General features: G+C 39.3%; 1 protein-coding gene across 1 annotated transcript in view; it reads right to left on the bottom strand.

Annotated features, from left to right (window-relative positions):
• The window catches only part of LOC137496920 (carboxypeptidase B-like), a 233,203-nt gene extending 222,511 nt beyond the window's left edge, over positions 1–10,692 (bottom strand). The window contains exon 1 of the mRNA XM_068224962.1: positions 10,225–10,692. Coding sequence (XP_068081063.1) covers positions 10,225–10,692 — 468 coding nt within the window. The remainder of the gene's footprint in view (positions 1–10,224) is intronic.
• Positions 10,693–16,960: the final 6,268 nt, after the last annotated feature.

The following is a 16,960-nucleotide window of genomic DNA, read 5'->3' as shown; positions in this document are numbered from 1 at the left end:
CGAAAACAAAAGATACGTTTTTCTTTATTTTTAAAGTAGATTCTAAATACCAATTTTCATGTCTGTAACGAAAGTTATTAAGGTTTTGAGATATACAGTAAGTATTCTAATAAAAGGTATTCAACACCTTTTCCATTACTTTTCACTCCCTTAAGGAAATTTTTCGGAAACAAGAAATACATGTCTCTTTATTCTTAAAGTAGATTCAAAATACCAATTTTTACCTCTGTAAACTATAAAGTTTTTCATTTAAACAATCAAACCCACTTTTTATCCTCTTACGGACGGAATATCCAAAAATCCTCCCTACACAGTAATAAATGTATCGCCAAAACTTCATTTCTTTATGTCGCGTAGTTTTGGCTGGACGTTTATTACAGTCAATCGGAGTTAGCCTTTTGTACAGAGTGATTCAACCGCCCCTTCCAATGTAGCTTTATGCAACCCACAATATTCATTCCGCCCTGATAACATCTGCCCTGCCGGTATGCTGAGACAACACAACCGGTCAGGAACTCCCACTGCTGTTGGAGCGCCTTCAAATACCACCGGACTCAACCAGGATCTAAGCTGCAAGTTGGGGTCAGAAGGCCAACGCTCTACCGTCCGAGCTGCTTAGCCCGGCAGAAAATAAAATAAACACAAAAACCTTCTGATGATGATTTGCTCACAGGCTTTGGATTACTACAAACAGGATCCACACCAACCATACCGGGCGAGTTGGCCGTGCGGTTAGAGGCGCGCGGCTGTGAGCTTGCATCCGGGAGATAGTGGGTTCGAATCCCATTGTCGGCAGCCCTGAAGATGGTTTTGTGTGGTTTATCATTTTCACACCAGGAATGCTGGGGATGTACCTTAATGAAGGCCACGGCCGCTTCCGTCCAACTTCTACGCCTTTCCTATCGCATCGTCGCCATAAGACATATCTGTGTCGGTGCGACGTGAAGCCACTAGCACACCACCCATGGTTGAATGTCTGACATGCACACTGCGATAACGACAGGCAAACTACCTATAAACAATGAATTTCATTATTAGACCCGTATTGATGGATATGACTTACTATCTTAATGGAAGATGTATTGACCACCTAATCAATACAACTTTTTTTTTTACTAGGTCTAGTTTCGGCCAATGTAAACGACCATTTTCAGCTAAACATAGCAAGATAGTTTAAATAAGGGCGGAGCTCCATCCTGTTGCAACCACATCGTCCATCGCAGCAAATGCTCGATGTGATGAGCTTTTTGGTTTTTGCGCATTCTGGCCCGGTGTCCAATAGATAATCTTGTGCGCTGAAGCATTCCATGTGTAATTGCTCGGCAGGCGTCCGTGATGAGTTACCGGAGCTGGTCGGGGTTTTCCGGCGCTTAAGTGTAAACGACGTTCTTCAAATTTTCCCACAAGAAGAAGTCTAACGGTGTTAAATCCGGTGATCTGGTGGGCCAAGAAACAGGGCCTCATCGTCCTATCCATTTCCCTGGCAGTTCCTCGTTCAGATGGTTACGAGCGGCAAAGTCGAATGTGGTGGAGCCGATATCATTAAAACTGAATATACTGAATATCTTAATGCAAACGTCAAATAGAATTGAATCTTAAAAAGCTATAATCACATACATGGTTACAAAAAACACGCATATATACACAATTAAAATATTCACTATGGTCAATATACAATGACTTTTAATCCTGATGAACACCTGCTAATTAAAAATGAACTGAATATTTTAATTGTATAATGTGTGTTTTTTGCAACCATGTTTGTGGTTATAGCTTTTTTAAGATTCAGTTCTTTTTGACGTTTGTATTAAGACATTCAATTTTAGTGACACTGTGTTTTTCTTTAAACTATATTGCTATGAATAACTGAAGATGGCTGTTTACATAGGCCGAAACTAGACCTAGTAAAAAACAAAACAAAAATTGTATTGATTAGGTGGTCAATAAATCTTTCATTAAGAAAATGAGACAAACTACCTCTCAAATCTGCCAAGAGTGTCCCCTGAGGACGCTTTTCTGAACTTCTGAACGCAACAAATGATTCATTAGATAATAGATCTTAGTAGGGCATTTGTTTGTGATTATTTGTAATAGTGTCTTGTGTTCATTCCTATATCTGTTATTACTAGACTCCGGGCTTTTAGACAGTAATAGGTTAGAATGCCAAATAATTTGCTTACTAGGAAGTGTCTAGTCAGTTCCTCTACGATGCAGTGAGAGTAACATCAATTCAAGGGGTTCTGATGGGCCGTACCCCTAATGTTCATGCAAAACTCATAACATGATCATTGCGCAGGCTTTTGTGCAGTTATGGATACTTGTTACTCGCTTTATTAATTTTGCATTACTCTCTATAAAATCCGAAGCCTAGTCATTACTTTCCTTTTGATAATTGCGATATGACATGCGCTAAATAAATTTTTAAAAGTCAAGGGAGTTTTGTGACGAGGATAAATTAAGCGCTGGACTTGAGTTCCTAACCATAATATTCCTGAAGAATGGCTACTCAAGGAAACATTGTTGAAGTGCTATATACTAAGCCAAATGACAGACTGTCACATGACTCTCGTCCTTTGAGTCTGGTCTTCCTGCCAACCGTACAATCTGTCACGGATAGGGTTGGTAATATTCTAAGAAGGAACAATTTTAAGCTTAATATCATCATAGACAGTTGATTGCAGTCTGTCAAAGATCCTATTGGTTTAAACTGGGCTGGAATATATATGATTCCTTGCACCTGTGGATCGGTTTATGTTCGCCAAACATGTAAGTAGGTAGCAATGAGGGTTAAGGAACATCACAGGCACTTATGTCTTCGCCAGCTAGAGAAGTCTGCTGTGGCAGATCAGGCCATACATAATGACCATCAAATCATTTTTGATGCAACTGTCATTTATAACGAGAAACATTTTATACCTAGAATCATTCGTGAGACTAGGCCTATAGAAATTGCAAAACACCTGAATAATTTTAACAAAGGTGACGGCTATATATTAAGTAGATCATGGCTACCCTCCATAGTTAATTCGTCAACATCTTTTCCCGCGTCTTTGGAGGCCCTGGAATGAACTATATTTCTAATAAGGTCTCCCCTTCTTGAGTCTGGGTACTTTATTTCTTTCTTTATTTACTTCGCATTTATTTATTTACTTATTTCATTATTTCATTATTTCATTATTTATTTATTTATTTATTTATTTATTTATTTATTTATTTATTTATTTATTTATTTATTTATTTATTTATTTATTTATTTAATTTTGTCTTTATTAAGTGGTGATGTTAGGGCTCTTGGCTCTCTTACACTTAACCACATACAATTTTTTTTTACTTTTACATCGTTAATTTAAAGTATCATGGTAGTCAATTACAGTTTATGAAATAAGACGAGTAAGTCAGATAAGGAGTAACAATAATATAATTAATTAAGATTACTATTGATGAACATAATTGGGATAAATAGAGAGTGGATAATAACAGAAAGATATGAAATTAGTAAGTAAAGAATATATCTACTAACTAGCTCAAAGGAAAACTCATTCTAAAATGAGGCAAAAAGAAATTAACTGAATTTTACTTTGTTACAATCTGAGTAAAGTAAAAACCATGTTATATGTTATCTATTTCTAGGAACAGTGGAGAAGAATGGAAACGTCAATGGGACAGCCTAAGATACTTCAATTTAGTGTGTAATTTTTTGTTTCATTCACACATCATTCACTCTTACATTCATTCGAGTCAACTGTATGTATACTCTGGAGGAATTTACGATAGTCTGTTTTAAGCTTCCTAGACGAGCAAGACTTTTTAATATCTTCCGGGATAGTATTCCATAACCTCGAATCAGAGACCAGGAATGAATGGTTGTAGGTATTTGTTCGATGCGGTGATCTTTCAAATAGAGATCCAGAAGGAATGATAATTCCGTGGAATGAAGCTAGATAGATAGGTGGGGCTGTTTGTAGAAAGCAACTGATAGACGCAGGATCGAAACGCATCAGCAGATTACAAACAGTACGCGGCCTAATATCCCCAAATTACTATTATAATGCTAAACAGGACATTTGTTGAATAAGGAGTTAAGTCATATTAACGTATTAACCCATATCTATACGTTAATTCGTTTTTTTATGATATTGGACAGTTGAACGCTTTTATATTGTAATTATATAAACTGATGTCGCTTATGCATCTCACTATAATGCTCTCTTCAGTGAACAATTGCTGTTTTGAGTCAATTATTTGAAATTAAGGAAAACACCCTCCTCATGACGAGTCTGCTCTAGCTGAGGTAGTGAGGAAACTCGATAGTTCTGACTACCACACTTGTTAGGGTGTATGGCATGTTTGGTGACTATCTGTACTGCGGGCGTCATGGACGAGATTCATAAACTACAGGAGATTATCATAAGCGCAAGTTGAGCACAGATACATCGTGTTTACAAGAGAGTGTTACCTTGTTAATCTTGATTAATTTCCCTAGAGGAGAATATTCAGTTAGGGTGTCCATAATTTCAACTACTGAATTGAGGGTATCCCACCTGAGAGTAAAATAGGCATTAACAATGCTTCAAAAAATGCTCATACTGATCCACAAAAATGTGGAAGAAATCATATGAATTTCATGTTTATTATAGACTCACATAACTGTCAATTCAATAAAAATCATGTCACATGGACTCATTCAGTATAGGCCCATGTGATTTATTTAGGAGGTATCCCTAGCATTTGTGGACTTAATTTCCCGTCTTCAGGATAAAATAGGTTTGGGCTTTCTCACCGTTAAATTTTACTTTAGTTTATAATTGTAGTTTGTTTTCAATAATTCGAACGAAAGGTAACCAGATTAATCAGTAAGAAAATACTACCGAAAAAAGAAAATGGACAAACTGATGAAGAACTATTATTAACTGTAGCTTTCGCAATCTTTCCCAAGTAGCTATGTATGATTCCTTTTCCATAATTGCGACCTAGTCGCACCCGCGATCGCTCAGATGTGTGAAAAGCGGCAGCATATTATTATTATTATTATTATTATTATTATTATTATTATTATTATTATTATTATTATTATTATTATTATTATTATTATTACCGAGCTTAATAGCAGCAGTCACTTAAGTGTGGCCAGTATCCAGTATTCGGTAGATAGTAGGTTCGAATCCCACTATCGACAGCACTGAAGATGGTTTTCCGTGGTTTCCCATTTTCACACAAGGCAAATGCTGGGGCTGTACCTTAATTAAGGCCACGGCCGCTTCCTTCTCACTCCTAGCCCTTTCCTCTCCCATGGTCGCCGTAAGACCTATCTGTGTCGGTGCGACGTAAAGCAACTAGCATAATAATAATAATAATAATAATAATAATAATAATAATAATAATAATAATAATAAAAATAGTTGGCTTGTCTTTGTTGATGACCTCACGCTGCTATGTAGTAATACTGACACAGCAATAGAATGTACTAAAATACAAGCAGAAAAAGCAGGACTACAGATTTCTTTCGAAAAAACTAAATATATAATAAACATCAAAATAGCCCCTTGATACCTGAAGACAGAACACGATAAAAGAGAAAGAGATGATAGCTTTAAGTACTTGGGTGAAATAGCGCAATTGAAAACAAATGAAAGAGAAGCAAACAACAACAGAAGGGAGAAGATGGCTGCGGATTTTCGTAGGACACATCCTGTATACAAGAATAAAACCATCCCCAGGCAAGCTAAACTAAGGCATTATAATACAGTGATCAAAACGGAATGTCTCTACGTTAGTGAATGCCTCCAAATGACAAGGAAAGTGAGACTGAGAGAAGCTAAGAAATTCGAAAGAAAGATCCTTAGCAAAATAATGGGTCCAAATATTGTGGACGGACAGTATATTGCTGGTTGCGAGGAAGGGAAGAACTTTACCGTAACAATAAAAGGCTAACTGAGTCCATAAGGAAACGGAGACTTAAATTCTATGGGAGTTTATTTAGAATTGATGAGAAGAGACTAACGAAAAGGAATTTCACAATACTAGTCAGCAGACCTAAAGTGTCGGACAAATGGTTCAGGAAGGTGAGAAAGGATCTCAAACAGGTGGGACTAAATTCAGAAGACATCTCAAACCGAACAAAGTTTAGGTCAGTGATCGGCAAATTCGAGGGATTCCATGACGAACCAAAACTTAATCGTGGTTGAACGGAAGAAAGAAGAAAGGCTGCCATAGAAAGGATGCTAACGTTTTGGGCGGTGACGAAGGCTTCCAGAAACATGTAACTGTAACCTAACGTGATGTCCAACGGCTGTAAACGAATATATATAATAATAATCATCAAAGTTCATGGAGACAAAATATGGCAAAATTAAATGAATATCACAATTGAAATATCAGGGAAAAGGACTCGAAACAAAAGCCAATGAAATTAGATGCCAAAAGACGAGAAACGCATACCGACTAACCCAAAATATCTATAATAAAAGACGTATCTTCAAGCACACAAAACAAAGACATTACAATACTCTCATTAAACCAGACTGTCTTTGTGGATCAGAGACGCTAATTTCGAACAAAAAAGCAGACATTGAAAACATTGAGAAAAACGACCGCAAAATCATAAGAAAAATTCTAGGCCCGAAACTCACCGACGGACAATACCAACATAGAGGCAGAGAGGAAATTAAACAATATACAAATATTCACAGGGACATTAGACAACGCAGGCTAAAGATTATGTGGACATAATAAAAGAGTGCATCCAGGCAGACTTGCCAAACAAATAGCTGAATTCTACGAAAACAGCATTGCAGTTAAAACAGACACAATGAAATGGATTGGCAAAATCAAAACCGATTTGAAACAGGCAGGAATTACATCAGCAGATGTGCAGAACAGGGTAATCTTGAGATCCAAGATTCAAAAATGGGAAGTTGACCAAGAGGAAAGACCAAAGAAGAAGAATGGAATAACCTGGTCTGAAGACAGAAAGGAAGCCCACAGTAAAAGAATGAAAGAAATATTGGCACTAAGGAAGGCAAATGCACGCTTTTAATTACTTAGCGTAGTCCTGATGGGCTTATTCGAATATATCATTATTATTATTATTATTATATTTATGATTATTAATACAATAAACACAAGCACCATGGCACTACAGCCCTAGTGGGTGTCCTAGCATACGTCCTGCAGACTATGAGCTGTCGTGTGCTGAGCACTACGAATCATCTGGGCCGTCATTCTTGGCTTTCTAGACCGGGGCCGCTATTTGACCACCAGATAGCTCCTCAGTTGTAATCCCGCAGATGACTGGATTTTGAACCAGCGTAGCCTAGTACGGCCGTTATAGGGCAAACCTTCCGAAGGGGTGGGCGGCATATGTGGTGTATAGTAAACTGCGTGTTACTATGATAAAGAGTAGTCTTGTGTGTGGTGTGTGAGTTGCATGAATGTTGGGAACATCACAAAACGTCCAGTCCCCGATCCAAGGAAATCATACATCTTTTAATAAATTACAATCCTTCGATCCGGCCTGGAATCAAACCCAGGTTCCCGAGGATTGAAGGACAAGTCGCTGATCACTCCGTCATTGAACCGAATGACATAACAGATGCTATTAGGGGAAGGATTCAATCAGTCCCCTAGTTTTATTTATCCCTTAAAGAAACAACCGTTGCCACCACAAACAGTTCAATATGCATCCGTTATCACAGTGATTTGATCCTTACCAACAGATTGCTCACTAGTCAGCATACGTTTAGTCGTGTTATATTCATCCACGAATAGTTCTAGTGGAATCATTAATGTACCTACCCACAGAGTTGTGGGTTTATGTTGAACAGCAGAGGGAGATAAAAATGTCTTCATTTTCTGTGTCTTACATTAATAATAATAATAATAATAATAATAATAATAATAATAATAATAATAATAATAATAATAATAATAATGAGCCTCCGTGGTCCCTCACCGCTGGGTTCTGTGCTTCAAATCCCGGTCACTCCATGTGAGATACGTGCTGGACAAAGCGGAGGTAGGACAGGATTTTCTCCGGGTACTCCGGTTTTCCCAGTCATCATTCATTCCAGCAACACTCTCCAGTATATTTTCATTTCATTTGTCAGTAATTAATCGTTGCCGCAGAGGAATGCAGCGGGGTTCAGCAGCCGGCACGGTTCGTATCCTCGCCCCTAGATGGGGTTTCATTCATTCCATTCGTGACCCGGTCGAACGACTAAAACCAGGCTGAGAATTTTCATTTTCAATAATAATAATAATACAGTAAACATTTTTGTGACTATCACTCGGTGTCGTATTAGTATTATCCGCCTCTGTGATGTAGTGGTTAGTGTGATTAGCTGCCACTCTCGGAGACCCGGTTTGAATTCCAGGCTCTGCCACGAAATTTGAAAAGTGGTACGATTTCTAGAACGGGCTCCACTCAGCCTCGGGAGGTCAGATCAGTAGAGATGGGTTCGATTCCCACCTCAGTCAACATCGAAGTGGTTTTCCGTGGTTTCCCATTTCTTCTCCAGGAAAATGCCATGATGGTACCTAACTTAAGACCATTTCTTCCCTCTTCCTTGTCTATCCCTTCCAGTATTCTCATCCCCCCTCAATCCCTCTGTTCAGCATAGCATGTGAGACCGCCTGGGCGAGGTACTGGTCATTCCCCCAGTTGTATCCCTCGACCCAAATACTCACGCTCCAGGGCACTGCCCTTGAGGCGGTAGAGGTGGAATCCCACGCTGAGTCGGAGGCAAAAAAAACCCCTGGAGGGTGAACAGATTAAGAAAGAAAGAAAGAAAGAAAGCAAGAAAGAAAGAAAGAAATAATAATAATAATAATAATAATAATAATAATAATAATAATAATAATAATAATAATAATAATAATAGCCGGGCTACGTGGCTCAGACGGTTGAGGCGCTGGCTTTCTGACCCCAACTTGGCGGGTTCGATCCTGGCTCAGTCCGGTGGTATTTGAAGGTGCTCGAATACGTCACTCTCGTGTCGGTGTATTTACTGGCAAGTAAAAGTACTCCTGTTCGACTGAATTGCGGCACCTCGGCGTCTCCGAAAACCGTAAAAGTATTTAGGGGGTTCTCAAAGCCAACAACATTAATAATAATAATAATAATAATAATAATAATAATAATAATAAAAATAAATAATAATAATAACATTAATAATAATAATAATAATAATAATAATAATAATAATAATAATAATAATAATAATAATAATAATAAGAATGAAAACCCACAATCTGTTTTCCAGTCAATGACAGGGTCAGGGATGGGATGAATGAAGCCCCCAACTTGCGGCGAAGATATGAATTGTGCCGGCTGCCGATGCCTGTCGCACTCCTCTGGGGGCAATGATTAATGACTGACAGATGAAATGAAATTATAGTGGAGAATGTTTCTGGAATGAAAGATAGCAGGGAAAACCGGAGTACCCGGAGAAAAACCTGTCCCGCCTCCGCTTTTTCCAGCACAAATCTCACATGGAGTGACCGGTATTTGAACCACGGTATCCAGTGGTGAGAGGCCAGCGTGCTGGCGCCTGAGACACGGAGGCTCTAATAATAATAACAATAATAATAATAAAATTCATGCAGACAGACTTAAAATAGTTAAAATCTACGAAAACAGGAGTAAAGCCAAGACAGATACAACAAAATGGATTGGCGGAAACAATACTAATCTGAAACAAGCTGGGATTATACCAGCAATGTCCAAAACCGGGTAATCTTCAGATTCGAAATTCACAAATGGCAAGTTGACCAATTGGAAATACCAAAGAAGAAGACTGGAACAGTCTGGTTTGAAGACAGAGAAGCTCTCAGAAAAGAATGAAAGAAATATGGCACGAAGGAAGGTAAATGCACGCCTGTAAGTACTTTGCGTTGTCCTAATGGCTTATTCGCATAAATAATAATAATAATAATAATAATAATAATAATAATAATAATAATAATAATAATAATACATTTTTTGTGAATCTCACTCGGTGTCGTATTAGTGTTAAGACAAAATGAAACATTATTTTGTAGCTCACTGCTGAATGTTCTTGATTTGATTATGAAATACAAATTGCTAGTTTAGTCCTGAGAATCAAACATGATTTATTTACAGAAATTTTGTACCCAGCTATTAGGTAGATAGAAATGGTAGACGTTCTTGTTATACAGCTCTCTTAAATCTCTGAAAGTTTGAAGCTATAAATAATGTTGTCTTACCTGGAGATCTCTGATGAGGACAGTAAACTCGATCCCGCGTTCCGTTAGATATTCCTTGATGTCATCTACGAGGTCTGGAGGTACGGCGATGTCTGTTGTGTGGTTGAACTTGGGCTTTGTCCAGAACTGTAGCCCATCAGCTTCGTCCATTAGAGTCTCAATTTCGTCCACATGCTCATCTATTCTTGTGTACACTCTGAGAAGCTGGTACTTCCAGTAACTGACCCTGGACGACCCTGAACTTCCTCGAGCCCAGCCCTTGTTCCCCACACGGCCCAGAAGGACGTCCAGTCCCGTCTGGAAATACTCTAGAAGAGTGTCGAAATAACCCTTTGTGAACCTTCCTGTCACTTGTGTACAAGATTCAGCGTAGCATCTGTCCGTGGCGGGACTAGCATGACACATGAAGGACGCACACAACACAATTAGTGCGAGGGTGACACCTCTGAAACTCTGTTTGACACTCATAATTTCAGTAATATTGTTTGGTTCTTACAAAACACCAAGTTTTTTAAATTAAAAAGTTAAGTTTAAAAATTCATAAGGTAAAACACGAAAATTAGTTTCTTCTTCTCCACAGTTTCAAAGAAGCAAAGAAATTGTGCATGCCACTAATTTATGATAAGTATACATCGTACCACACGTTATTGTGATTGCCAATTGTTCCAGGCCTCCAGAATTTTCCTTATTATTATTTTTTAAAACCTTCGCATAGCATTCAACGAAATCTTAACACTTACAAACAGTCTTCGGATGTTACAAAAAATATGTCAACACATTACTTTGTTACGTAATTCCTAGAAATATTAAATCAATTGATTCTGTTAAATGTAAACAGTATTATTTCATATTTCTCTTTCAGTAGGAGAAGTTAATTTTGGAAAATATTCAGCCGAAGAAAATCTGTTAAATCTACGTCTTCACCTTTGAATGAACTACTTATAAATCACGTTGTATCATATAATTTAATATGACACTCACAACTGGTCTTCTTTTCAAGTTATTGAAGCACACGTTTAGATTATCCTCAAATTAAAATTTAATTATGCAATATAAGTATTCTTACAAACCAGGTCCAACTTACACTCTCAGATTCACTCACAGTCTTGGATATTGTTTACTTTTCTAGATGTGGCACAGACAAGACAAACACAGTACTCAGTTCTTCAAGACAAACCTAAACTGTTTTTGTTATTTCACTTGAGATACTAAATAAACCCGATGTTTCACGCGGGGGGGCGGGCAGGACTTTACAGTACCGTACCCGTCTCACATGTTGCGCGCCGTTCACGGCTGGCAGCTTGCCGAGCTGCTGAAGGTACACTATTTCCTTGTGTGCTACTCAATCCCTGCTTAACCACTGACTGAGGCTCGAGGTGGTCTCTTTACTGGGTCATACCTCTGAGTAGGCCAATGCCGGTGTCACTACCTCATGGTGGCGCCTTCTTGTGGTTTCCCGACCTTCACGGTACAGCGATGTTGTAACAAGGAAGGACCAAGCTTATTGGTGGAAAGTGGACTTCGATTGACAGCCTAATTTGTGTGAATATTTAAGTGGGCCTATATTATTTAATTAATTAATTAAATAATTAATTATTCTTTTTTTCCTTTCCTAATCCGTTTAGATTCTAGGGTTGGTTTTAATGTTGTAAACATTTCTTAGCAGACAGAGTACGGGTCCCCATACTACGAAAAACCCTGAAAATGGTTTTCCGTGGTTTCCCATTTTCACACCAGGCAAATACTGGGACTGTACCTTAATTAAGGCCACGGCCGCTTCCTTCCCACTCTTAAACCTTCCCTGTCCCATCGTCGCCATAAGACCTATCTGTGTCGGCGCGACGTAAAGCAAAAAAAGAAAAAGAAAAAAGAAAAAGCGAGCCTTGGATAGCTGCACCAAACTCAAAATAGAAATTTCGAAAATCACTTCCGGCCTAATTCATTTCCGGAAATACTGCATAAAATCACGTGTTTCTTTACTCGTTTTTCATTTTATTCAAATCCTAGCAAAATTAACTAATTTACATAATCCTTTCTGTAATGTGTTTCTTGGTTCAATACCCTCAGACAATTTCTGATTTTTTTGAAAAATGTCCACACCGAATGTGGTTATAAGGACTTAAGTGAAACTCTGCATTACCTTACAATAACCCTCGTATTGGTGCTTAAGTGAAACAATGCATTGACTCACATTTACTGCTTGTAGTGGTAGAAAAAGGCAAATTGCTAATCTAATCGACCAGATGAAGATCATTAATAAAAGAGCTGTAATTTCTAGGAATAAATACAAAATATATTCTCATAATTTAATTTATTTTATTTACCTAAACTTCGTAGCTCATATCCATAGGATGTTTTCAAAATTGAGTTGCTTGCCTGAAGGTCTAGAAGTGTAGATTTTTCTCTCGGACTCGAAGAGGGAACCCACCTCTACCGCCTCAAGGGCAGTGTTTTGGAACGTGAGATTTTGGGTCGGAGGATACAACTGAAAAGGAGGACAAGTACCTCGCACAGGTGGCCTCGCCTGCTACACTGAACAGGGGCTTTGTGGGGGGATGGGAAGAATGGAAGGGATAGACTTGGAAGAGGGAAGGAAGCGGCCATGGCCTTAATTTAGGTACTATCCCGGCATTTGCTTGGAGGAGAAGTGGAAAACCACGGAAAACAACTTCAAGGATGGATGAGGTGGGAATCGAAATGCACTCTACTCAACTGAATTCTGGAGGATGAATGGACCCCGTTCCAGCTATCATACCACTTTTCAAAAATTTCGTGGCAGAGCCTGGAATTGAACCCGGGATTCTGGGGTGGCAGCTAATCACACTAACCACTACATCACAGAGATAGACTATTTATTTATTTATTTATTTATTTATTTATTTATTTATTTATTTATTTATTTATTTATTTATTTATTGTCCGGCTACATGGCTGAATGATAAGTGTCTTGACCTTCGGACCTCGGGGCCCTGGGTTAGATTTCCGGCTGAGTCGTGGGATTTTAATTGTAAATTCTTGATTTCCTTGCCTCGAGGACAAGGAGCCTGTGCTGCCACCAGTATTCCTGCAAAAGCAGCACGTAGTTTTCCATACACGTCAGATACCGCCCACTCTCACCGTATAGTATGCCTTACAAGGGCTGCATCCGACTGTAATAGTCATAATATTCACTCGAAATAATAATAATAATAATAATAATAATAATAATAATAATAATAATAATAATAATAATAATAATAATAATAGTAATTGTTACGGGAATTTCTTTCTTTACAGAGCATAAGACGGTGCCGGTGTGAATGGGTGGAGTGAGAAAAGATCAAAGCGTAATTTAAAACACCGAATTCTGAAATTTTATTTCTGTTACACACTCGCCTATGAATAATCACAATTTAGCAGGGGCAATGAGTGCCCATACTAAACGGCCTAGAAGTACAAAAGAAAGGTTTAAGAGATCGGCCATGAACAAAATGCTAGGAGACGAAACACTTGCATTCCTTTTGAAATACACTTAAAATCCTACATGGGCTTACGGCCAGAGGTTACAGAGGCTAAGCCTAAACTACAGAGGGGTGACTAGATGCGAAATATTAAGTTCAAAAATAATGTTAAAAATATAGAGTTTTAGAAAATCATAGTCACCTCCATACCAAGTTGAATGGGAATTAATAGAGGGTGAACAATCCCTTACTCCCTAAGTTATATATTTTCCAGCAGGGATTTGAAAAGTCTTCAGACTTGGCTGAAATTTTACATTTAAAAGGTGATAATAAAGTTTAGAATTTTACATTGAGAAATAAGTTTGAAACCTCCCCTCAAGTTAACTGTCTGGAGCTATCATATATTTTAAAATATGTCTGCCATTACCTTGAGCTGTTGGGCCTTCCGACGACGGCCAAGGCTGCCCATGCCCCCTACTATGCCGTACAAACACTTAGACCGGAGCGATGAAGATGACAAAATGGTCCAAAAGCGCTCAGCTTATATAGCAACTCAGGGGGAAGGTTCCCGAACTCTCTTGACCTAGGTAGAATGTCTGTACATCCGCAGTTTCAATTGGGTAGAAAAATATATACACAAATTTCTGAGGGGTTCGTAACTTAAGGAAGAAGGAAGCCGTAGCAGTGCTGACAACCTCAGCATATAAAATAATTCTACAAACACTTAAGGTTTACAACCATATAGAAAATAAATTTCGTTTGAAATGTTAATAGTCCGTCCTTCCGCCAGAGGGGGCACACAAGTCGATAGTAGAGACATCTAAAGACTAAAGGTCTAAACCAGGGCCATCCAAACAGCGCTCCCCGAGCGCTAGCGCTCTGGCCGCGCTCCAAGCCAGTGCTCCGAGCGCTTTGGGGAAGGTAGTGGTGGGAGAAGCTTGGCTGGCTGATCGAGCGGTCTGCCCGCCGCGCCGAAGAGAGCAGTCGATCTATCAGTAGTGGTGGGGACGGAGCGGAGCGGAGCGGAGCAGTTGTTGTGACGTCATCACCCGGTAGTACCGAGTAAACTACCGAGTGAATGTAATGTGGCGGCACGTTTAAATACGTTATTGGTATGGCAACGTAAATTCAATGCCCTTTTCTCACAACATAACCATTTCGCTGAATACAGCAATGTTGCTTTCTGCTGGAGAAGCCGACCTGCGCATTTCATCCTTGTGATGCCTCTTGATATAATCCCACAAATTTGATACGCCACCACCCGTCAAGTAAATGCGGCCGCAAAATTTGCATTTTGCTTATTTTTATCACCAGTAATTTCAAAGAAATGCCATGCATCAGACGGTTTTCGTGGCATTTGTGGTACAAATTTCTGTAAAAATTTATGCAATTCCTTAAATTTTCTAAAACATGAATACCATCTCAAAATGGGATTAAATATCAAACTAATGCCACAATTATTATCTACTATGCTTTGTATTATCTACAAACCACAACAAGCGGAGGAAATATAGACGCAAATTAAGAAACACAGACTGAATACAGGCATAATACTCTTACAAGGGGTGGCCACGACGTTCGGATCACGGAGTATCTTCAAACTTTGTACACATTTAGTAGTCCATTAGGACAAGATAATGTGCAAGTAGTAAGGTGTACTACTAAGGCGTTCGCGATAAAATCTGAAGATAAGTTTTCGCGTCGAATATGTACCGGTGCGTTTCGATCATTGCGTGAAACGGTGGTGGTCGAGTGGTTAGCGTTCAAGCTCCGTAAGCGCTGGCTCGCTGGATCGAGTCCCGCGTGTTGTTTTGTTTTTCAACACTGGTCAAATTCTTTCATATACATTACAATTCAAAGGTAATATACTGAAAAAAAGGTATATTTGCATGAACGTTAGTGGATTTCCAATGTTATTTGGCTCTTTACTAATGTTTATCATTACAAAAAATATTTTTCTTTCTTTCTTTCTTTTTTTCTTTCTTTCTTTATCTGTTTACCCTCCAGGGTCGGTTTTTCCCTCGGACTCAGCGAGGAATCCCACCTCTACCGCCTCAAGGGAAGGTGTCCTGGAGCGCGAGAGTTTGGGTCGAGTATACAACTGGGTAGGATGACCAGTACCTCGCCCAGGTGACCTCACCTGCTATGCTGAACAGGAGCCTTGTGGAGAGATGGGAAGATTGGAAGGAAGAGGGAAGGAAGTGGCCGTGGCCTTACATTAGGTAGGGGCCTACATCCCGGCATTTACCCGGAGGAGAAATAAATGGGAATCTACGGAAAACCACTTCGAGGATGGCTGAGGAGGGAATCGAACCCCCATCTACTCAGGTGACCTCCCGAGGCTGAGTGGACCCCGTTCCTGCCCTTGTACCACTTTTCAAATTTCGTGGCAGAGCCGGGAATCAAACCCGGGCATCTGGGGGTGGCAGCCAATCACACGAACCACTCCACGACAGAGGTGGACTACAAAACAAATATATCATTTATAATTATCAACAAGTAAACGGCCCAATGCATAAAGTATTCCTGAAAAGGTATGCCTGTCGTCGCGATTTGTGAAATCCCTCATACCTGACAGTGAAATCGAGTAAGGTACCCGGAACTGCTTTGCACCTGGACGCTCTGACCTGCAATATATATGAAAGAATATGACCAGTGTTGAAAAACAAAAAGTGAAAAGCGAGACTCGATCCAGTGATCCAGCGATTACGGAGCTTGAACGCTAACCACTCGACCATCGCCACCTCGTGCTCCTGACTGCAACGCACCGGTACACATTCGACGCGAAAATTCTCTTGCTATTTTCTTGAAAACGCTTTAATAGTACGCCTTACTATTTGCACATTATCTTGTCCTAATAGACTACTAAAAGTTTACAAAATTTGAAGATGATCCGTGATCTCAACGTCGTGGTCTGCCCTTGTTAAACACTAAATTGTCGTGCGCTACACTGTGCTCTGGTCCTCCGCGAGTACTTACAGTTGTAAGCGGAGGGGATCGGTGATGCGCTCTACCGCTACAACCGGATTACTCATCGGTATTACTCGCTCCGTCCCCACCTCTATCTATCAGTCGTAGTCTAGTCTACAGTGACTATACATATAGTGTAGTGTCACTGTAGTCTAGTCCTATGCGCTTTGTTAACAGCGTGTAACTAAATCAGTTTCGCAGTTGTCATGGCTGAACATCATAAAAAAGAGTGATGAAGCAGCAGCCTTCAAAGCAGAATGGGAAATTTCATTTTTCTGTACAGCTTATAAAGGGCATGCCAAATTTTTAGTGTGCCACCGAGATTT

The sequence above is a fragment of the Anabrus simplex genome, chromosome 1 (genome assembly GCF_040414725.1).
Source record: "Anabrus simplex isolate iqAnaSimp1 chromosome 1, ASM4041472v1, whole genome shotgun sequence".
Lineage (NCBI taxonomy): Eukaryota > Metazoa > Arthropoda > Insecta > Orthoptera > Tettigoniidae > Anabrus > Anabrus simplex.
The sequence above is the reverse complement of the archived record's forward strand: the minus strand, read 5'-3'. Positions and strand labels throughout refer to the sequence as shown.